At 59.8% G+C, this 10,353-nt stretch overlaps 2 protein-coding genes across 2 annotated transcripts in view; both read right to left on the minus strand.

Moving 5' to 3' along the window:
* Nucleotides 1-1,671: 1,671 nt before the first annotated feature.
* Nucleotides 1,672-5,476, minus strand: MNEG_7705 (hypothetical protein; the record flags this gene model as incomplete). The annotated part of the gene is made up of 11 exons (XM_014043821.1): nt 1,672-2,007; nt 2,225-2,294; nt 2,544-2,643; nt 2,914-2,942; nt 3,102-3,146; nt 3,465-3,629; nt 3,953-4,031; nt 4,277-4,314; nt 4,631-4,719; nt 4,894-5,085; nt 5,321-5,476. The coding sequence occupies 11 exons, from the start codon at nt 5,474-5,476 to the stop codon at nt 1,672-1,674; spliced, it is 1,299 nt and encodes a 432-aa protein (XP_013899275.1).
* A 2,670-nt stretch (nt 5,477-8,146) lies between these two features.
* MNEG_7706 (hypothetical protein) overlaps nt 8,147-10,353 on the minus strand; it is a gene marked incomplete at both ends in the record, with an annotated part of 6,904 nt that continues 4,697 nt past the window's right edge. The window contains 3 exons of the mRNA XM_014043822.1: nt 8,147-8,181; nt 8,805-9,010; nt 9,329-9,476. Of these exons, the coding sequence (XP_013899276.1) occupies nt 8,147-8,181; nt 8,805-9,010; nt 9,329-9,476 (389 nt within the window). The remainder of the gene's footprint in view (nt 8,182-8,804; nt 9,011-9,328; nt 9,477-10,353) is intronic.

The following is a 10,353-nucleotide window of genomic DNA, read 5'->3' on the forward strand; positions in this document are numbered from 1 at the left end:
TGCGTTTGGGTGTGTGTCCCACCGGATTCAATATGTCGCAGCCAGCAGTCCCCTCCTCTCAAATGTGCCGGCGGTGTACGGCTCTGCAGAGAGCGAAGGCCGCACCCGGGATCCCGGCAGCGGCGACATTGCATGAGGGACAGCAACGCACAGCATCACAGCTGGCAGCGCCGTCTATGGCAGAGGAGACAGCTACGATTGTGATCACGTGCCTATCAAAACACCGTCAATCGGGTTGCAGCTCAGTGCCGTACCGACTCGCACGCTCCCACGCTGCGCAGACTGCTGTGTGCAGCCCCCCCCCCAATACAGCCTGTCGTACAGCAGCTTCTGGGGCCTGTAGCGCAGTTCCATTGCAACAGCGGTGACCTTGATGGACTTGAAAGCTCCGCTTGCATCCACCTTTTGCCGCCCGTGCCAGGGAGCGCGCAGGTTTGTTGTTGTGCTGGATTGATTACAGCAGTGACGTATACACAGTGGCAGTTCCGCGGGCAACGGGCAGCGGTGGCGGCGCTGCCACAGGCGTACACACCAGCGTAATAAGCACAGGCGGGATTGATGGGAGCAGCAGTCCAGAACGAATGCGACAAGGTTGGCAGCGGGTCTGTCTCGCTGGGGCGACAATCCCCACTCACCATTTGTTATTGATTCATGCGGCACGAACGCTTCTGCCAGAAGCGCAGTGCGCCAATTGCAGTGGGGGGCCCAGCGCCGCATTTTTCCGCTGGCGCGCGCCTTTGCATGCTGCTTGGTGCCTAGCGTCTCGGCCGCTGAGGCACCAGAGCTGCTGGCCTCGCGCTAGGCGAAGACCCACCCACCGTGGTGGCTGGCTTTTGGGCTGCTGCTGTTGCCACTCTGGGGGGTAGACACATCGTGCACTTGCCCATGAAGGCCGTGACCAGGTAAATAGGGTGCCGAGAGAAGAGGGGCGTCGATGCAAGCCGCTCTGCTTGAATTTCACACGCTGAAATCTGTTTGATGCTGACTCAGTAACTTACTCAAGTAATGTGCTCGGCGAGCCTATTATAATTGGGCTGTCGGCGAACCTCAGCACGATCCACCGGCAGCAGTAACTTGGGCGATTGCAGGCAGTTACAGAGAGGGTCTCGCGGGGCAAAAGCATGAAGAAGCACCTCATCATACGCTGGCTCAATTCCGTCATTAGTTCCAGAAATTCTAGCAAGACACATGACATGATGTGATTTGGGCAGTTGCAAGCAAAATGGGCACAGGGCAGCAAAAGGCATCGCAGCCTGCAGTTTGTGCGGCAGTGTTGCTGCAGCAGGTGTCATGCGTGATCCGCGGTGCACTCAAATCATTCAGCGCCCGACGGCCTGGGGCAGGGGATGCTGATTGGTGGGGGCTTGCCACGCCAATTCTCACAAGACAGGTAGACCACCCAAAACAGACTGATTTCAATCATGCCAGAAGCGGTGGTTCCGCAGGATACAGGGGCAGTGTGGTTCGCAAACGAAGGCAAGTGCCAAGCCGCTGAGGAGATTGTCAGGCGCTGGTGTTCAGATGCCGATGCCGCAGCTTAGACCCTAGGTGAGCAGGACGCGTTTTATGCAAAGCTCTTGGAAGGAGCCGCCTTTGCTTGCCACGACTCGTGACGCCTCCGACGCACTCATTGTCACCCAGCAGGCTGCCAGCAGGCCGCCCTCTTGTCCTTCAATAGTAGCCAGGTGCGCCCCCGCGGCCCCTCACGTTGACCGCCACAGCACCGTCTGCGCCACCATACATCCCACGGCCAAAGCCGTCGCCGCCACCGCCCGCGTACATCCCAGGCTGCCCCGGCGGCACGGGGATGCGCATGCCGGGGCCCATCATGCCGGACATCATCATGCCCATCCCTGCCTGGCCGCTCACGCCGGGCGGCCCTGCCATCATCATCCCGCCTGGCCCCATCATCATGATAGACTGTCCGCCAACCATCGACGCAGTCCGCCCGTCGACACGCGGCGGCAGGCCCAGCACATGCACTTTGACAGTCTCCTCCACGCTGACCTGGCAACAAAAGGGAGCCGGGCAGGAGTGACAAAGAGGGTTGGGGCAATGTGAGGGCCTACGATGGCGCAATCGGTGACCTTGCAGGCAGGCAGGCAGGCTACCTGAGGTGGCCGCAGCAGGCGGAGGAGCCCAAGGAGCCCCGGAGGGTGAGTGGTGAAACGACCGCAGTCGTTGGCTCCCCCAGGCATGCAGTCTGTAGATGCAAAGGCCTCACCTCTGCTGGCAGCTGGCTCAGCATGCCGGCAATGTCTTTGGACTCCTCGTGGAGCAGCTTCACATACGGCCTGGAGGCAGGGGAGCGTGCGTGGGTGCGTGGGTGGGTTGTGAGGGAGGGGTGGTAACGGCAGCTCGGCGTGCATACTGGCCGCACTCCTCAGGGTCGTACGCGCTGCCATGCAAAGGCAAATGAGGTGCTGTGCACGCCCCATCCCCTGCGCCGCAACCCCTCTCTCGCCGCCTTCTCTGTGCCCCCCCTCCCCGTGCTCCCCCCCTCCACACACGCACACGCACACACCTCGAAGCCACCTGCCCACCTGTAGAGCAGCACTATGAAGCTCAGCACGACTGAAATGGTGACGACCATCATGATCTGGTGCAGCTGGGTCACACCCTCAAACTTGCTGATCGTGTAAGCTGTAGGGTGAGGGGGAGAGGAGACGTCAGGAGGTGCAGAAGTGGCGAGCGGAGGTGAGCCTGATGGCACGGGGGTGCACGTTCAGTCCTGCAGGCACAGAGGACGCCCTTTGAATCGGCACGAGGGCCGTGGCGGGTAAGGTACAGCAGCACTCCTGGTCGCTGTGTGATGGGTTTGAGGCGTGTTGCGTCATTGTCCTGCATGTCCCCATGGCGGACGCCCTGATCCCAGGCCTAGCAGGACCCTGGACCAGCTCTCCCCAGCCTCACTTCCAAAGAGGTCAATTGCTTGGTAGATTCTGCGGGATTCATGGTGGCGGCGGTGTGAGTGCACGCAAAATTGGGTGGAATCATGGGTCAAGGGGCTGGATGGGTCCGGGCATTGAGCAGCACGTGCTTGAACCGAAGCGCACATGCAAGTGCGGTGCAGCCCCTCCGAGCTCCTGCCAGGCTCTCACCCATCCATCATGTCGTCCGGGACGACTTGGTTGAGCCACAGGTACCTTCAAGCAGGGTGAGAGAGATCGCGCAGACCAGCACGAGGAAGGGGCATCAACGGGAGAGGGGCCCAGGACGCGATTTCGACAGCACCGCAGTGGGGCACCCCGCTGAAATCTGGGCCCCTTGGAGGGGAGCGCATCTATTCTGGGTCTGAGGTGTGCACCATTGCTGCAAGCTCGCCAGGCCTCCACCCGCCGGCCCTGACCTGCCAACCGTACTCTCCCCTTCAGACTGGTGAGATGGACGTCCTCCCCTCACCCTCTCTTGTCCACCCTCCTAGACCCCTCTGACTCCATTCGCCCTCCCCGCGAGCCACGCACAGAGTGTGGTTGGCATAGGCCAATTCCGCTGGCAGGTTGCCGAAAGCCTCGTACGTGTCTATGAAGCGGTCCACCATTGCATCCAGCCCGTTGTGTGTGATTTGGTGGTAGGGACTATCGGGCTTGAAGCACGTGCTCTTGTCGTTGCGCAGACAACCATTGGTCCTGGTGTGGAAACAAAGGAGTGAGGATAATTCTTTGTGCATGTGTGTGTGTATGCGTGCATGTGTGCGTGCGTGTGTGTGTGCGTGTGTGTGTACGTGCGTGCATGTGTGCGTGTGTGTGGGTTTGTACGCGCGTGTGTGCATGTGTGTGCGCGTGTGTGCGCGCGTGTTTGTAGATGTGCGCGCGTGCATTAGCTCGTGCATGCAGATACTGCTGAAGGCGTGTCTTGGCGCCCGGGATGGCACAAACGGCGGTTCCCCTGCCGACCCTGCCATAGAGCCTGGCCATCAAACGCTCTGCCCACCCCCACCCTGTGGCCCCACCTGAAGAAAAGCTGAGCAACGTCAGGGCTGGCGAATGCGGCAGGGGGGGTCAAGAGGGAGTAGGTGGTGCCCTCCGCGACTGAGTGAGCGACAAAGTAGGGCCAGGATTCAGGAAGATCAGGGCAAGGCGGGCTGGCAAAATGCAGTGTGCGGAAGGAAGATGGGCACCCAATGGGGGTCCAGGGTGCGCTTTGCTGCTGGCTGAGTGCCAAGCTTGGAGGGGGGTTGCCTGCTGGCGTGAGCGGCTATATCAGGGCCCCTCATGCGTGCGCCCTCTGCCATATTGCGCCGCAATCATGGCCAATCACTGGAGTATCGGCTCACTGTGGTGTATTTTGCCGCCGTACATGAGAAGGGCGTACCTGTGGGGTTTTCATTTATTTTGGGAGGAAAGCGGGGGGAGGAACATAGGACAGTTGAACGGATGGGCAGGGTCAGCAGAGGTGAGAGGGCTGGAGTATGCGCGGAGCCCGCGGCAGCACGTGATGACGTGCTGGTGCTAGACAAGCTGAGGTTAGGCAAGGCTGAAGACTCCCTGTGTGCACCAACGGGGCATGTTTCCCAACTTCAGGCCGTCGCTTGAGGGGTGGAGGGGGCATTTGGGTCACCACACCATGGTATGATTGCACTGCATGTGCATAAGGCGGCAGGCCGTGATGCAAAGTATGCTGCACTCACTCTTCTCTGAGATCTGTGACCATCAACAGGAGGTCATCCTTGATGCGGTGGCGCTCATTGATGTCGCTGGCGAACGCCAAGTGGTCGCCCTTTGTAGCAGAGGGCGACATGGGATAGGTGGTGTGGTGACCTACCACCTATTTTGGGGCAATCCGTGCGACACAGACGCTGTCTTGGTGTCAGGGCGGCTGTATTTGTGCAGCAATTGCCTGATTCCCACCCTGACTCGCACCCTCGCCCCACCCCCCAGCTGTGGCCCGCACCGTCACGCGGACGCGGCTGATGAGGTAGGTGACGCGCGCCGCCGCGTTGAGCGACGCCAGTGGTGCCTGCAGGCCCGCGAGCCTCTGGAAAGTCACTCCAAACACCACGATGACGGCCACCGCCCACACCGTGAGGGGCAGCATGAATTTAGAGATCACCGAGTTGTTGGGGACGAGCTTCTTGCCGTTGAGCTGCGAGGATGGAGGCGGCAGGCGGGGATGGAGGCGGCTGCCAAGTGAGGTGGCCAGCATGAAAGAGCGGCACGTGAACGTATCTTCAAAGCCGTCGACGTTCTGAATGCTTGCAATGCGACCAGCATCACTGACATCAATAATGCATGTGTTGCAAAAATGCGGTGCGCTGCGCTGCACACGCAACCCTCTTGACTACGCTTGGACCTGTGTCAGGCCTGGGTCCCCCCCTGACCTTGATGACTGTGTCCATCCAGCCGAACAGTGCCTGGTGGATGCGCTGTCCCAGGCTCTTGGGCTTCTTTTTGTTCTTCTCGGTCTCTGCAGCCGCCGCCGCAGCAGCAGTACTGGCAGAGTGTTTCTTGCCACCAGGCTTTCTCTTGCCCTTCATCGGCGTGCCACCTTTCTCATCATCATCCTCTGTTCAATTGCAGGGGAACGGTGAATGCCAGGGAGGGTCGGAGAGGGGTGAGAATTTGGCCCAAACAGCGTGCTGGATGACGTGCCCGGCTCAGCCAATCCCTGCTTCTGAGTCAGCCACACCAGTCGTCTAAGTGACACGGAAACACCTCACAACGCAGTATTTTCCAAAGCTGCATGGGTCCTGCCAACCAAATCTGCTCACCATCATCTCCAGCTGCGAGCCGCACGCTCTTGGATGCTGTTTTGTTGCCTGGGTCGGCGCTGTCGGCGGCCAATCTCTCGCCGGGACGACTCTGCCCCTGGGCCGCCAGTGCCTCCAAATCGTCATCATCGTCCCCCTCATCATCATCATCATCGTCAACCTTCACATATGGAGGGGTTGGTTTATGACCTGTCTGCTGTCCTTGTGTGCGCTCGCGTGCCTGTGACGTGCTGGATACTCTGGGTTTGGCGCAAAGGTTTCATGCATCCACACCAAGGGCAACCCCTTCCATCTGTCTGCATGCTTGCATCAGCCCAGGGCTTGCTGGCTGCAATTGTTTGGCAAAGCGCGTGTCCTAAGTCCTATGGGACCCCGCTCACCGCTATCTTCCGGCTGGCCATGATGCGTATAGTGCCGGAAGGCAGGGCCAGGAAAACGCTGAAGCGCCTCATGTGCTGCGAGTTGGCTGTGTGTACCAGGAAGAACTGGTACGCCAAGCAGGCAGCCTGTTGATGAGGTGCGAGCGTCAGCGTGGGACATAATGGGAAGAGCACAGTCGGAACAATACAAAAGGCGCAGGACAGAGCGAGGCATCCGCACGAGTTGGCTGCAACTTAGGGAGGTTGGCTTGTAGGACAGTCGCCACCGCTGGCTATGCACCTGATGGGGCTCCCGGAGCCCTCCTGCTCAGCATCACGCTAGGGGCCATTTCAGTCGCCCTCTGCGCACACTCCCCCTGACCCCTTCCTAGACTCATGCCTTGCACTCATGCACAAACCTGCAGGCACAGTGCCTCCACCACCAGCAGCACTATGAGCCACGTGCTGAGGTGGCTCAGTGATATCCAGGAGAAGTCCACCTGCAGGTCAAGGCTCCAGCTGCACAGGAGCAGCGGGGTCGTCGGGGGTGAGCAGGCGCATGGCTGTGGACGGGTGCGCATATTCTCTCTTTATATGATTGGCTTGGGACAGTAGTGTTGGTTTGGAGGGGGGTTTCAACGTGTGAGTGGGTGGCTGCAAACGCACTTCAACCCGAACCAACAGGAAGCGCCTCGCCTGTCACACCAGCTGCAGCAACACGTCATGTGTGGGGATGTGTCAAGCACAATGCACCTGTAGCCAAAGAATATGGATTCTGGCCCGTTGATGTGCATGTAGTTGAAGGAAGTGTCGTTCTCCAGGGCCGCCCCTAGGAGTGGCGCCAGGTAGTGCACGTCATATCCCGCAGATATGAACCTGGAATGATGTGTGAGTGATGGCAAAGATGGTTGATGGAGGGGCGTATCAAACAAGAAGGGGCGAGGTGTGCCTGCTACGGGTGGGTGCTGATTGGCTGCTTGGAGGAAGCTCCAGGCAGCCGCATCTGGTGCAGTCGCCAACTTGCTGTTGTGAGCAGCTACGAACCACAACAAAAGGCCAGCCTGCGAACCCGCCCATGACTTGATTTCAGATATACATCCCCGTCTCCGCCGATAATTCTCTGAGCCTCACGTGTTGCCCATCTCCCATATGGTGGCGTTGCGAGTGATGATAGTCCCTCTGCCTTCTGAGGTGACGTTCATCCACGACTGCAGCATGCAATCGGTTGCGAGCATGCCTTTTGGAAATCAGCTTGATACATGTGGGGGGCGCGTGCACGCACGCACGCGCACACACACACACACACACACACACATACACTCACACACACACACACATTTGTGAGCACACATACGCACGCACGCACGCACACACACACACACACACACACACACACACACACACACACACACACACACACACACACACACACAACACAACGAGTGTATGTGTGCTCGCAAGTGTGTGTGTGCGTGCGTGTGTGTGTCTGTGTGTATGTGTGTGTGTATGTGTATGTGCGTATGTGTGTATGTGTGTGTGTGTGCGTGTGTGTGTGTGTGTGTGTGTGTGTGTGTGTGTGTGTGTGTGCGTGTGCGTGTGTAAGGGCGCGTTGAAGGGTGCGTTGAAGGCCCCCCCTACCTGCTCTGGCAGCCCGCGGTGTGTCCAAAACTCAACGAGGCGCGGGTCGTCAAAGCTCACGAGCTCGGGATAGCCCAGATACAACTCCTTGGCAGGACAAGGGGGTGGGGGTGGGGTGAATGATAAATTTATAACCTCATGTCACATAATCACTGCCAACAGCCCCGAGATCATTGCGCACACTGACATGGCCGTGCAGCTGGCAGCAAGCATATACACGATGTGCAGGCAGGGGGGGGATGTCTGAGACGGGCAGCATCGGTGCTGACGTGGACGTGTAAAATGCAAGGAACAGATTTGAGCTGCGACTGCTGCATGTGGGGTCCTCGTCCCACAACACCGGCCATACTCAGGCAGGCTCGCACCTGACTCCCGACCCCCTGCTTCCATGCCCACCTGGTGCCACGCGCGCAGGAGATGTATGTTTGTGAGCAACCGATCATAGGTGCTCTGCATCGACGCCCGGGAGCACACCTTGGGCAAAGATGTGTTTGGGGGTGGGGGTGGGGTGGGTGAGGTCAGGGAGGAACGCGTTGGCTGCAAGGCGGCTTCAGCGCTGGCAGCAGCAGACTTTGGTAGTCAGGACAGTGGATGGGGTTTGCGAATGAAAGGCGGGCCGCGTGACGACAATGCACCTGCAGCAGTGCCGTACACGAGGACCGAGTCGTCCGGCAGCGTCCGCCTGCTGCGTGACTGCCCACAATGTTCCCTCTAGATTGCACGGTCGCCACCTCCAAGTGCCCCATGTGACCAGACTTGCCCCTTCATACCAAACTTGCTCCCTTTCACAAGACCTGCCAAACACCCCCTGCTGTGCACAGCGCCTTGCTGCACCAGCCGCGCGGCTGCCTCACTTCAAAGTTGACGAAGTCGGGCTTGGAGCACTCGTATGCCATGTTGGCGTGCATGGCTGACAGCTGAAAGCGGTCGGTAGCGTGCGCCATGATGGTGGTGTGGTGCATATTTCTGTAGAGAGTGAAGGTACAGTAGATGTCAAGGGCATGTGACAAGCGGAGCGCCAGCAGTGCCGCTTTCAGAGCGAGCCAAACAGGCTACGGCTCCACCATCCACGGATAAACCCCATTCATCGTGCCCACGCTCCCCCTTCTCCTCCACGGCCCCTGGCTCCTGCACCCACTCGAAGCGCTTCTGGATCTGAGTGGACAGTATGGCGTACCCCACCACGTGCGCCACCAGGATGACGCCGAAGCAGAGCCACGTCTGCTGCTTGAAGCGCAGCGTGGAGGACTGTGCCGCGCTGGACGTCATCATGCGGTTCAGCTTCTTCAGGCGCTTGGCTCGCCTTGGCAGTGGGCGCACGAATGTGTCGGGGGGCGGGGTCAATGAAGGATGTTACGTGTGTCAGCGGGTGATGCTGGGTGCTGGGCTAGAGGGAAATTGAGAAATCAACGGGAGCGCATCCTGAATTTTGAATGTTCACGTTTCCATGTGGCATCTGCGCACGCCAAGACACAGTTACAGGCGGAGCACGGAGTCATTGGTGGTTGGAGCCACAAAGCCTTGCGCAAGCGGAGTGCCATCCAGGGAGTGCACCACCCTGGTTCTGCCCGGCCCTTTTCTGCCCCCTGCGCGCAGTATAATCTGCAGCGGGCCCTCTCACCTGAAGTCTGCTGCCAGCTCCTCTTCAGCCTGGCCGTCCCCCACGGCACTGCCTGCACCGTCACCTGGTTCCGACCCGGAAGCCTGGCTCACAGACGCATCGCCCACCGACGCCACGCCATAACTGATGCCATTGCCGCCAGCCAGGCCTGGATCGACGGCGAGGCTATCGCTGCCCTCAGACGCGCTGTCACCGCCACCATCATCGCCGCCACGCAAGCCGTCTTGGCCACCGCGACGGCCCCTGCGAACGTTGTACTCGTAATCGTGCTCTTCCTCACCCGCGGATGGGCCAACCTTGATTGCGTCCGACTGCCTCACCCACTGAGCCACACGCATCCTGGTGGGTTTTGTTGGGCGGATGATGGGTGTGAATGTGACGCAGAGCAGGGCGCCAATCCAATAAAGTAGGAAAGGATTTATATCATGCCGCGATGCTGGCCTGCAATAGCATGACCACAAATACCACGATGCAACTGCGCCTGCGTTCTTCCTTACATGGCAGCAGCGACAGCAGCGGCAGCAGCGAGAGTGCAACACCGACAAATTGCACGCAGTGATACCTTTTTAGTAATGAACAACGCACCTGGGGTCCGCCCGCCGATGGGGCCTGCTGTGCCGCCCTCCACCACTGCCGCTGTCACTTCCACCATCGCCATCTGCGTCATCCGCATCCAATGCCGGCCCCCTGTGCTGCACTTTGGGTCCCAAACCCTTGCTGCAAATGCCGCGCTTGCCGCCAACCACTGCACCCCTCTCTTCTCCAGGATCAACGCTGCCCCCCCGACCGCCGCCCCCGTCCTCGTGTTCGCTGTCAGAGCGGCTGTCAGCTGCGGCGGCCAGCAGGTGGCTGGCGCCTGCAGGCTGTGATGCGGCGTCCTTGAGTGCCAGCAGCGGCTCCACGCTCCCGGTTGAGGGCTCTGCCAGCTGCAGGCGCACCACAACATGCTGACCACCGCGAGAGGTCTTGGACACAGCCTTTGGGGTTGAGGGAGGGAGCAGGGTGATGGGAGGTGGGGTTTTAGA

Source organism: Monoraphidium neglectum (assembly GCF_000611645.1).
Source record: "Monoraphidium neglectum strain SAG 48.87 unplaced genomic scaffold scaffold01390, whole genome shotgun sequence".
In the NCBI taxonomy this organism is placed as follows: domain Eukaryota; kingdom Viridiplantae; phylum Chlorophyta; class Chlorophyceae; order Sphaeropleales; family Selenastraceae; genus Monoraphidium; species Monoraphidium neglectum.